Source organism: Cottoperca gobio, chromosome 4 (assembly GCF_900634415.1).
Source record: "Cottoperca gobio chromosome 4, fCotGob3.1, whole genome shotgun sequence".
Classification (NCBI taxonomy): domain Eukaryota; kingdom Metazoa; phylum Chordata; class Actinopteri; order Perciformes; family Bovichtidae; genus Cottoperca; species Cottoperca gobio.
In genome coordinates this window covers 11,806,356-11,819,956 of record NC_041358.1, presented here as the reverse complement: position 1 = coordinate 11,819,956, position 13,601 = coordinate 11,806,356, and the positions used below count along the sequence as shown (strand labels likewise).

Genomic DNA, 13,601 nt, shown 5'->3' with positions numbered 1-13,601 from the left:
TCAGCTAGAGATCAGACAGCTGGACATAATCAGGTAATTTAGCTACTAGTGTAACTATTGTATGCTGTTTGGTAGTTTACTCAATGGTTCCAAACCTAGGGGTCGGGCCCCTCCCAAGGGCCGCAAGATAAATCGTGAAGGGTCGTGAGATGAAAAAAAGAAAAACTTAATTTGATAGAAAAAAATGTATATATATTTTTTTCCTTTCTCTAATCTTAGTTTTTTGTGAAGTATTGGATACTTTTACATGTATTATATACAGTTATTTAAATAAAACCATCTTTAGAGGGTAAATCACTGCAGAACTGCAAACGACTCAGAGAAACGTAACGAGGGGCCTGAACTACACACTGAAGAAAGGTTTAGAACTTCTGGTTTAAAAGATTCAAGTTGTAACACATTGGAAATATACCTTTAAATAATAAATGTATTTAATTAAAATAAAATTAATTTTAGTTCTTGTTAATGTTTTCCTTTTAAAGCGTAAATGAATGAACTGCACATGCATTTCTATACAGTTAATCTTCATAATACTGAAATGCTAATCTTAACCTTTTTGGCATGTGACCCATACAAATGTTTACTTGCAACCCCTTATCATCTGTTGCAGAAGTCTACCGGTAATGAGCAGATGAACAAGCTGCTTTCCTCTCTTTATCATCTTGTGACCCCTCAGATTAATCTTGCTTTATTGAGGTTGGGATCCTCTGGTGGAGAACAATTGAGAAAATTACCCATCACATGACAGCTAGTGGTTAAAAAGCATACCATGTAACCATCCCGGATTTGATTCAGGGATGAACTTCTCTCTCACCATGTCAGCAGAACCTAAATATATTCAATTTACAATTATATATTACAGAAGAAAAAGCAGCAAATACTCACATTTAGGACTGAAAAGCTTATTTAATAATCAACTTATCCTTTTAGAAATACTCCTTATAGCTTACATATGGAAATACTGTGCTGTATGTTGGAAAATGACTGCAGTAACCCAGAAATGCTCGTGTCTGACAGCACGACTCTCTGTCACGCTGCCTTTCTCATTTGCCTGCTTGTTTATTTCTCTCTATTGCGTACTATTTATACATCCCACTGTTTGTCTGTTTAACTTTCTGTCTGTCAATTGTTGGTATTTGTCACTGAATGCAGTCAGGTCCTTTACACTCCAGTACAGAGTGAAACATGGGAAACATCTTTTCTCAGGTCATTCTGTGGCTGGAGTCTCAGTTTAGGTAACAATGGTTTGACCTATTTGGTACTTTTGTGTGTTTGTTCATTCGTGCATCTGAGCAGAATTGATTCCCACATTTTGTGTGCAGGTGAACTTGTCAGCTGTGCTGTGTTTTGTTGTGTTGGTCAATTGTTATTTTTAGTGTCAGCGATGTAAGGGGTCATTGAGTTCTATGGACGTGCCACCTGGAGCCACTGTGGCAGACAGATTGAACTGGCTGCGAATGTGAAAACGCCCCAGACCAGTATGTTTTCACAGAAAAGAAAGCATTGGTCGTTTGTTCAAATACTTAAAACGACACTTGGTTATGTTTTCCTGACCGTGATGGCTCTTAATTGTTGTGAGTAATTTCTTCAGTAGCATATGTGGCATGGCATTGCTATACAGCTGCAAACACTCTTCGAAAAAAGGTTGGAGGTGGACGGTTATGCGTACGGGGTCAAATTTCACTGAGAATTTACAAAAGAGAGATTCCCTCCATATTAATCGATGCCCGGTAAAGACTAAACTTCCTGTTCCACCACTGCATGACATTTGTGGCAAATAACTACAAAGCCTCCCGGCAAATGTCCTCATTTGGATAAAGTTAGCATTTATGAACCATCGACTTTTTTTCACATCACTGATCAGTCCCGTCCGCTATGCCACAGTGCTTTGAAAGGCAACTCGCTTACATCACATATGAAATGAACAGTCATCGTCTCACAGCAAGAGGGTCTTGGGTTCGAAACCCCCTGCTGGCTGGGGCCTTCCTGTGTGTTGTTTTGCATGTTGTCCACGTGTCTGTATTGGTATCGATTATCAATTTTTTCTAATTAATCGTTAGCTTTATAATGTTTATAATGTCAAAATTGGTGAACAATGTTCATTACAATTTTTTAGAATCCACTGTGACTTCTTCAAATGTGTTTTTTTTGTCCAAGCAACCGTCTAAAGACCAAAGACATTCAGTTTACAGTCATAGAACATTACATTTAATTTTCTTAAACAGCAAACATTTGAGAAACTCGAACTTGAGAAAGTTGCTCTAAACGATGATGATTATCACAATAGTTGCTCATTTATTTTCTGTCAATCGACTAATCAATTAACTGACAAATGGTTGTAGCTCTAGTTCATCGGGGAACTGGTGCCCGTAGGTGTGAATTGTTCAATCTATATGTAAGCACTGTGATAGACTGCTGACATGTCCAGGGTGTGATAGCCCCCCTGTGACCATGAGCAGGAGAGATGGGTACAGGCTAGGTGATAGATGGATTATTAGCCAGATCTTGCTACACCTGCATGTAAGTACATTAATTTTATAGTTTTAGCAGATGGCATATTAAGAATGCACAAAGACGCACTCAAAACCAACAAATTAATCAACTTTATGTGCTTATTACTTGTTAATGTGATGTGTGGCTGCATGATATCCCAGGTTGCATTAGCTGTGGGGCTACAAGATACCCAGAATGTCAAACTTAAAGTGCAACATCAATATCCTTCAATCCCCTCGAGATGCACTTGTGCTTCAAATCTCAATAACGTTATTTTCTGATCGTTCCGCATTGCATGTAAAATGACTCCTCACAACACCAATATAGTATATTTCTGCTTGTTAGTAAAAGCCTGGCTTTTCAAACGGGAAGTGTAGAAATGATCCTGGCTCAGAACAAAAGACAAATAACTGTGTGTCTTGTATGCTTGTGCAGGTAACTGCTGTTTATTTAATTATTGTAAAAAAAAAAACACAGAACAAGCTGTTCCTGGCTGCTACTTAGCTGACTGCCTCCCACATACACAGTCTCTCACACACACACACACACACACACACACACACACACACACACACACACACACACACACACGCACACACACACACGCACACGCACACAAACACACACACACACACACACACACACACACACACACGCACACACCCACACACACACACACACACACACACGCACACACATGCACACGCACACACACACACGCACACGCACACACCACACACACACACACACACAGATTGAAACACTGCTCAAGGATTTACTTGACAATGTGCACTGGGATGTGAAACAGTATCTTCCATTTTCTCTCACCGTTTCAAAGTAATCGTGACCTAAATGAGTCTGCGTGCATGTGTCTGTAAATGGTATTTCATTGGTCTAAATGTGTGAGGACATGTTATGTGATTCAGTGTTTCACATTTGCGTGACAGTGTGTGACCGTTTAATAGTGAGAGAGTGCAGCAACCTGGGGTGACTTCGGTAGAGTGCAGCATTCACACCTCTACACAAAAAAAGTCAGAAAGAGATAAGCTGTTCTAAAAAGCTCTTTTTCCAGTGTCAGATACATTTGAGTCTATGAAAAGCATCGCCTAATGTGGAGCGATCGCCCACTGAGTGCAGCATGTTCTGTTTTATGACAGAGAGAGAGAGAGAGAGAGAGTAAAAATACACCCAGCTCCTGGGAGACGGTCTCTATGGCAGCGGTTACTATGGGGAAGGCAAGGCTGCACGTGAAGTGATGGCTGTCATGGGACCCCGGGGAGTTCACCCTCTCGTGCTGCTGTAGGAGGAACACAAACACACACACGCACAAACAATTAAGAGCAGATAGAAGAAAAGAAAAGCTTCCACATGAGGGGAAGTTCAGGAAGAGCCACGACACCAGTCGTGCAAAGTAACTGAGTTAATTTACTCAAGTACTTTACTTTAATACGATACTTTACACATCCTCTACTCTATATTGTACTTTTTACTCCACTACATTTATATAATTACTAATTACTAGGGCTGTGTATTCACAATAATCTAGCAATACTATATGTATCATGATACAGAGGTTACGATACTGTAAGCAAGGCGACACATTACAATAAAATAAAATCTAATATTTGTAAAACTGTCATAGTATAAATAACACACTAAGTTAAACATTGTTTGCAATCAGAACAGTGGGACCTGCATGTGCCACAGTCCCAGTAACATCCAACGTGATAGCACTGCTTTCTGTGCAATCTGAGCAAAGGAATGAACATTTACCTACATCAGTAAAGGATAGGATTACAGGATTCTTTAGGTTAATTACAAATTAAGTAAATACATTTTTAAAATACACCGTGTAGCATATAAATGTATACATATATACATATTAATGTATATACACACTGTATTTTTGTTTTAATGGGATTATCTGTCTAAATGAAGGTTAAATAGATAAAAATAAATGCAAATCGATAGTGTTTCTTTTGAGAATCAATACAGTATCAGATAACATAATATTGCAATACTATATCAATATATTTTTACACCCCTATTAAGTACTTTGCATATTTTGTAGGTTATCTGTTTACACACAGAATATATTCATCTTCTAAAACCAGATGCATTATTTAGTGAAAGAAATCTAATTCTAGATTTTTGTCTGGAATTAAATCCTTCAGATAATATATTTTTTAAAAGCTGTCTGTGTTTCAACTGCTTTCAATGCAAATGAACTTGTTCCAAGAAATTACTAAAACTTTTATTATTTTATTTTCTCAACACATCTTGTTCTTTCTTTTTTCAAGATACAGACCCACGTACCCACGATTTTAAATTAAAAACACGTTGGAAATTGTTTTACTGCACAAAATAAGATCTTAAAACACTCCATTACTGACAGAAAGTTCTTTATTATAATACATTGTCATATTAAACTGCAAAGTCACCGACTCAAACCAACTGCTGCTCACACATAAATATACCATTTACAATTATCCTATGAAATTAGCATTTTTGCTTTTGTTACTTTGTTAGTGTAATAATTAGTTGATAATACTTTTGTACTTTTGCCTGGGTAGGATTTTGAATGCATGTATTTTACTTGTATTTTGACATTGTGGTATTACTAATTGTAGAAAAGCAAATAATCTGAATACTTATTAAATCTCTGCTGGTTAGTGTGTAAGATAAGATAAGATGTTCTTTATTGTCCCCAAGGGGAACCTTTTCATGGGCATTAGTGCTACACTGTGTGCATGTGTGTGTGTGTGTGTAGCGTGTGTGGACAGGTGTGTGTGTGTGAGCTTGCACATGTAGCGTTGTCTCTGCAGAGTCAGTCTGCTCTGTCATGCTGTTTCCATAGCAGCAGTGAGAGCCAACACAGCCAACCACGCTCACTTCCTAGTTTCACCCTATTGGTGTCGACGCTCTCCCTACCTTTTTTTTTTTACTCTCTGGGAGTCAGAGGAGGACATACTACACTTCTTACATTCATTCATTCAGACAGGGTCGAACCAGAGCACACGCAAAAAACAAAACAAAAGAAAGTATTTTCAACATTATGATTTTCAAACCCTAAATTATGGTGTATTGTGTTAAATTAGTCATCTTGATTTGTATCATATTTATCTTTTGAAATATAATCCATAGATTCAAGGTAACGCTCTAGTCTGAGCAGCACTACATCCTCCCTGTTCTGTGCATTTATTTCGTGCACCTTCTTTGTCCATATTCTGGGCTCTTCCTGGTGTAGAATCAGCCTCTGAAGGAGTCCTGAAGGTGACAGCCCACAACCGGCACTCATCGATGCCCATGTAAACAACCTCCCATTTGCTCTTAATATTTGTTATTGTCCCTTCTGTCATTGCCTAATTATATTTGGTATCATCAACTCTTCTCTCTTGACAAATAAACCTGTTATTTTTTGTCTAGCCTGTCTTTGCCTGCGTAAGCTGTTACATCAATAGACTATAAGTGTTTAATCAAGCAGCTGCAGTATCAGTAGCAAATAAAACCAGAATTTTAACACTTATCAGTTTTTTTATTCGGTCATTTTGGAGGTCCTGAAGACAGTCTGTAATTATTCGAAGGTACTGCGTCAGTGTGAAAAACAAGTTGTTGCTTGTGTGTGATTAGTCATCATGTCAGTCTGTGGACAGAAATAAATAGACTTTATGGCTGTGATTACTCAAGGAAAAGAAACAAAGATCAAGCAAAGCCACACATTTAATAAAACAAAAAGACAAAGGCTATCAGAAAGAAAATAAAAAGATTAATACACACTTTAATCTGTAGTAGAGATCTACTAAAAAGGTCATAGCAGCTCTGGTCAGTGTTGCTGGGCCACCTGGCTCTTGGCTGGGATGCCAAGTGGTTGATTAGAGGATACAGCAAGCATCAAACTGATTTCACACCCTTGGTAGTCATGCAGCTTTCAGCCAACTTAGCACTCAGACTGCCTGCTATCTGAGCCAATAAGAAGATCCCTGATGTTACTTCGGCCGTGTAACTATGATGGAGTGTGTCATCTGACGTGTGACGTTTGCTGATTGTATGGCCGCACCCAAACCAAACATTTGAGAGGAGAGTTGTATCTTGTGTCACTTAGTTTCCATTCACCCATCTTTTGTGCAGAGGATGTTGCGCAGAGCAGCAGGATGTCTTCACCTGTAAATGTGTATTCTGCTCCAGGCCTGGAAGTTGTCATCACATTAAGATGTTGACGGCTGTTGCAGCTTATAGTCCAAGTTATATAAAAATATTAGATTTTATACTATATCCGTGACCATCTTTGGTTAGCACATCCACACAACAACGTGTGTTTTAGGTAGAGATGAATTTATTAAATGACTAATTATACAGTATTTGAACAGGTAGAGTGGTAACAGGGTCTAACTCCAATAAATCATCAGCAAGTAAATTCAACAAAACTTCAACACTTTACAATTTGATGCCATTAGTATCTGTGATTCTGTTATTTTATTGCGAACAATGGTATAATAAATAGAGAATAACAAAGGTTGCTTCCTGTTTCTTTATACCGTAACAATCCATCAGTAATGTATGTGACCACGCAGGAGAAATATATGACACTTTAAATACAACACATACAATGTAAAGTCAATATTTACACTATATTTACTTTTTAACTAAAATCTTGACCTTGAGACCTCAAAAATTTAAACCGTAATTACAAAATGAAAATAATGGCAGAATCCTTTGCCCACTATTTCAGTACCACTCCTACAATTGAAGTACTTGCTCCATTTTCTAACCTTGCATCCATGGCTACTCCCTAGTCTTCCTAAAGTGCCAAATCTATTACTTTCACTCTTTTCCTTGTAAAGTTTTATCAAATCTACCTTAATCGGTCTCTGATCTTTACTCATTTCTTACACAGAAAGAAAAATAGCTGACACACACAAAAAAAAGTATTAACTGAGACTGAAGAGTTTTTGACCATGTTGTTTTGCTTACATAAAATAATTTGACCATATTTCCCAGCTATAGTTTTAACCCTTTTGCAGCATCTTTTGCTGAGTTTTCATTCCACCACATTGCCATTGTACGGGCATACGAGGGAAAAGGAAAACACAGGAAATGCTTTGAGATTTCTTACGCTTATCTGAGTTGTGAAATCCTCATTGTTGAAATCCCAGTAACTAAACAAACCCTGGATTACCTTTTTTGCTGTAAACATGCAATTTTAGACAAGAATCACTGATCCAAGGTGTGAGCTCCATGAACAGTTCTAACTGCTGGGTTTATACACATACTCGAGACAAACAGTAAATCCCAGCTCGCCTCATTACGCCCGCTTTGAGCGTGACTGTGGATAAGGATGCATTGATTTTAATGGTCCAACCCTTTTAAGATAAACAGTCCTGGAGGATCTGCTGTCTTATCAGATTTCACTGGCCTGGCAACACACGAGAGCAGATAACATAGTGTCCTTACAGTGCTCAAGATCACTCTGTCTATCCTCTGGATTCATCTGGTCAGACTGTGTTGGACATGTGTGTCTTTATAGACAGATAAAGCTGCAGGTCTTATCTCTGAGCCTCACAGTCTCCTTCTCTTCTTTTCTACACCTCCTCATTTTCATGTTCTTCCCCTCCTTTTCTCCTCCTTGTCCCCCCTTTTGATTCCCCCCTGTCTCCTTCTCACCTCCTGTTGTGCTCATACTCCATTTTTCCTCACCACAGCTGGTTTCTGCTCATCCGGATCAAACAGGAAATTGAGGCAGCATTCAAGATAACTGTAAAAAAAAATCACTCTTTGTCCTATTTGAAAGGGCTGGCATTAAAATGTTTTTATTTGTCAGTTGATTGAGTGTAGTGAGCGTTTGGGTTTGAAATGATAAAGCTAAATGATAAATCCTCACTCGAAGATTTTAATACCCGTGGTTAGTCTACTCATGCCATTCAACTGCTGGATTTTTAAAGGGAGTCGTGTAATAAAGTGACAGAGTGATGTTGTCGCAGAATTACAAAGGATTCAGTATAATTATATGGCTCTGACTTTGTGTGTGTGTGTGTGTGTGTGTGTGTGTGTGTGTGTGTGTGTGTGTGACAGGGAGTTGAGCCTTAGCTTGTAACTGCTGGCGAGTGACGGTTGTATTACCCAGCTGCCCTAGGTTTTACACCTGCTTAGCGGTCAATTAAAAGGATTTCAATGTTTATTTGAAGCTAATATGAGGCTTCAGCACTCTGAGTTGAACAAATCAAGTGGGTTTCTTCCAAAGTTATGGCCTTTTTGTTTTGCATATTCCCTCTTTTTGTTTCCCCCCGGTTCTTTGCTGAGCTGCAGTGGAGGGATAATAATACAGCCAGGTTATTATGCACTAAACATTCTGTAACTTGGGAAAATTACCACTTTATTTTAATAACTCAAGCTTCTGAAGAGGTCTTATTAACTCAAACCTCTACTTGCACACAGAGAGGACTGCAGATTTAGTCCCTCATCTCTTCTCTTCAAAACACTTTAAATGCAATATTGGATTTTTAGGATTTTGAAACGATGTATAGCATGTCTTCTTCCCTTACTATGCATGTATTGTACACAGCTATGAAGCAAGATTCATATAATTGATTCAAAGACAAGAGTTGGCATTTGAAGTTTTTACTAGAGGCAATTGTGAAACTATGACAACATTATTGGACAACAAATTCAATGACGGTGATTACAATCAGAAAAAGATGAGACACCATAAACAAGAGTTAATGTAAAGATTAGTATTTTGACTAAGCTGAAAGTTGTTGACGAAAGAGTTGTTTGCTCACTCCGTCCAATCATTACCTTCATAACCTGACTTTCATGGCAAGATGTGACCGGTCGTCAGTCTATGACATGTCTGTTTGATTACTCATGGAGATGATAAGGGTTTACTGAAGAGCGAATCAAACTGTCAATATAACACTGATGTAATGTCATTTTTACACCGTCATACTTAAATGAACACATCTTCCCTGAACATTAACATTTTTGTGGTAGGTGTTTGATTTTTTAAACGTGTGCATTTATTTATTGCATTACTCATCAAACGCAGTGAAATCTGTCACCAATAATTATTACAAGTCACATGGTTATTATCAAAATGTTATTTTATAACATTTTAGAAAAGATCCCACATATGGATGTTAATGACAGCTCAATAGAAGAAACATGTTTGATGCTAGTTTGCTATTTCAGACACTTTAACAAATCTATCAATCTTTTAGTGATGTAGCCTGAACATGTGCTTGCTGCTATCCCACCAACAATGGTCTTGTTGATGTTCATGAGAGACCGTTTGAAATGAATCTAACATCATCTCTCTCCTCTCCTCTTCTTGCCTTTATAGTGCAGTGTCTGGAAATGACAACTAAGCGGAAGCTGATTGGCCGGCTGGTGCCGTGCCGTTGTTTCCGTGGTGAAGAGGAAGTGATCTCAGTGTTGGATTATTCCCACTGCAGCCTGCAACAGGTGCCCAAGGAAATATTCAGCTTCGAGAGAACTCTGGAGGAGCTCTACCTCGATGCCAACCAGATTGAGGAACTACCCAAGGTAACTCTGAAGCATATGTTGACCCCTCTCTACTGTAACTTGCCTCTAACCTTTACCTCCAAAGTCCATCTCGCTAAACATAACGTGTAACCACTTCTTGACTAGTTGAACATAGACTAAGACCGGTTAGTCAACCCTATGGGATTCAAAATCCTGTCTTTGTGAAGACCTATACATGGTCCAATAGGTGTTGCACTTTCTTATGACTTCGACCACTTTGATTTTTTTAAGCTGTGTGCTCCACACCTTGCTCTGGGGAGCAGGAACATTTGTTTTATGTTTTGACCTATTGGTGGAAAGCACAGCACATATGCATTTTTGGACTTAAACCTTATGACACAAATGTATGTTATTGCTTTGTGGTATTTGACAAAAGTGGAACTTTATTCTTGTTAAATGTTATTCTTGTTAAATGTTGATGTGAACATATAGGCCCCTAAAAACTATAGTCAACAAGAGGCACAAGGGATGTTAATTTAAATAAATGACAGTGTGCTACTAAGCTTTGCTATTCTCAGATCTTTGCCACTATTGGTGAAGAAAGCGTAAAGTGTGGCCTAAGGGTGGCACCATGCTGGTACAAAGAGTTTAGCCGTACAGTTGCCAATATAGGACAATCTAGCTTATCAGTCTACAATGCAGTTTGCATCATTGTACTCTGTCAGCCTCAGGCTACTCAATGCTTTGAACTGAATGCTAATGTTAGTGTTTACATGCTATCATCGGCATATTAAGTCATTAAGATTCTTATTCTGTGGATCATGACTGTACATCATTTCAAGTCAGTCCATTTAATAATTGTTGAGATATTTAACTGCTGTGAAGTTTTGATTTATCTTATACTTATACTGCACAGTTTGCCTTCTAATCTGAAGAGTTTTGAGACTAAGACCTACAATATTGTTTTCCTGGCATGTTACAAATATCATCACATATTAGACAACAGCGAGAGGCATCCTCCTAGACCACCCGGGACATTCAGAAAATCCCCACATGAGCAGTAATGAGGCAAATTGCCCTTCCAATATTTCAAGGAGAATTACAGGTGCTCTTTAGAGGAGGACAGGGCTGTCTCATTTTATTGATATCATGTTCTGGTTTAAGTGACAGAGATGTTGAATTAGATATCTAAATATAACCTGCATGAATGGAGACAGTCTAACAGGGCTGGCCAAACTTTCATTTAATAGACAAAAGTCCTTGACTATTTGCATGTGTATGTTGGTGTGCATGTGTATGTGTATGTGTGTATTGTGCCAAGATTGTATAAGAGCTGTCGAGGCTGCCAGAGGGATTGGCCTTTATGTAATAGTGAGTTGGAGAGCTCCTTAAGGGTGTGTGATTAAGTGATTGTGTCGTGTATTGTGGCGTGGTCTGACCCACGGGCACAAAGCAACGCTTTCCTTGTTTAGCTCTGTAGCTCATTTTATTTTTGTTTTTGACAACAGTGAAAGTAAGGTGTGACAGAGTAAAATGGCAGGCATCTAAAAACGTCTATAAAATGTACAAAAGAGATCTAAAATGATGTACTGTGTAAATTAGGTGACTTGGAAAGTGCCTGTAGGAATGAATGTGAGTGAGCATATGTTTCTTTGAATTATGAGAAAGTTACACATTATAAACTACCTATAATAAGATGATATCTGGATGTTTTGTGTGAAGTATGGTACACATGAAATCACACTCAGTGGGTGAAGTCTGGGTGACACTTGGCAGATTAAGGTGCTACATGTTTACACTGGCCCCAGAGCAACTTACAACTTCCAGATAGCACATGGCGGTGTGGAAATCATTGCACACTCTGGAAGTGTTTTGGCACTTTTGATTAGATTTTTTCCCCCCCAAGTGATATTTTAATTATCAGCTCTTGAAGTTAGAGAACATGAAAAAAATAAAAACAGTTCACTGCATGATTCATTTACTGTAACTACTTTTAAAGTTTTCAAATTGATTGAGTTAAACTGCAGGACATCCTCAGCATACTGTATACCCTGTGGGGATGCCATACCAACTATATTGACATGGTCACATGTTATTGATGTTACCTGTTCAGAAGGCATCAAACGTGAGGCAGGTGATGCTCCACCTGTGCTAACCTAGTGTGGTAGTGTCCTCAAATCAGTTATTCATTTTTACTTAAGAAAAAAAGCAAAGCTAACACTATCTTCTTAGCTTAGGCAAGGACATGTGGAAATGTGTATACATGTGGAAATCAAATTACTATTTTTTTGTACTTTTTGTTTGGATATTGGTGAATAAATGTTGTGTTGAATGGTGCATTGGGCTGTAGCTAGCACCATAGTGTATTAAGACGGAGGATTTGACATCATGATGTCTAATAATACATTTTCAGGTTATTATGGATGCAGACATCATTCCTATTGGAGTCTTACACAGGAATTTAGCTGGAATTGATTAAAAAGTCCATGATTTTAAATGGGTTGGAAATTATACCTGAAAAACAATAAACTTGTTTGATTGTTCTTTATTCCTCTTTGCTTGAGTCATATAAACAGTATCCATCTGTGATTATTTAAATATGTTTCTAATAGGAAAATAATAGGCAACACACAATTAGACTACATATATTAAGTCTCCTGTGTTCTGACTATAACAAGTTAGTCTGAGACCCCTAAAGTGTTCCACTGTAGGCGATTGAGGAAACACCCATATGATTTTCAGCAAATAAAATGGCCTACGGTTTCGGTCTTTAACACTGGAAGGTAGAGAAGACAAATAGTTGTCTTTCCATTTTTTACCCATCCAAAAAAAATGTGTTAACAGCTTTGTTGCTTCACATGGCTGCTAGCGTGTTAGCACAGCAGCAAGTCTAGAAGATCCCAAGAGGGCAGTAAGAAGAAAGATAGCAATGATAATTTGAACATATGAGACGGATGTATGTTATTACACAGCAATAGATAAATTATGTACTGCAGATTGTTATCCAGCTGTCTTAACAGTCATGTTAGCATAGCTACAGTAAGAATGCTACAGTAGCTAAGAAATGTTGCTAATAGCTTGCTAATTTTCATAAGTGCAGGTTGCTGATTAACACAATGTTTGCTAAGGAGTGAGCATTGGCACGGCCACCGTGACCAGCAAGAGGTATTTTCCATAAGGTTAGTTAGCTGGCTTACAGTTAGAGCCAATGGAAATTATAACTTAAAATAAATATAAATTCCCAATTTATTTAACATTCTTTTTTAACGTCACTGCTCTTTTGGAACATTCATGCACGTTTCACTGTTGGCTCTGTGTTTATTAAACAAGTTATTTTTCTTTTTTTACTACATAGTAGTAGTAGACCTTGAGGTAACATTAGTTAAACACATTGTTTATTTCTCCCTCTTATAAACTGGTCCATCACTCTTCTCCATGTCTGCTATTTACAGTTTAGCCTTTCTGTGCTCTAAGCACTTTGCTCTTTATACACGTGCTTTCACTCTTGTATATGTTTTTGCATTTGCAGTATTTTTCTATTAAGGCCACATTTTTCTGAATGTTTTTGCGTTTACTTGAGTGTGTTATGTCCCTAGGGGCCACTGTATGTAGGAGATTAATTCAGCATT

The 13,601-nt window shown here is 38.0% G+C and overlaps 1 protein-coding gene across 1 annotated transcript in view; it reads left to right on the top strand.

Moving 5' to 3' along the window:
* lrrc7 (leucine rich repeat containing 7) overlaps positions 1-13,601 on the top strand; it is a 73,882-nt gene that overhangs the window by 16,556 nt on the left and 43,725 nt on the right. The window contains 1 exon segment of the mRNA XM_029429196.1: positions 9,830-10,032. Coding sequence (XP_029285056.1) covers positions 9,830-10,032 — 203 coding nt within the window.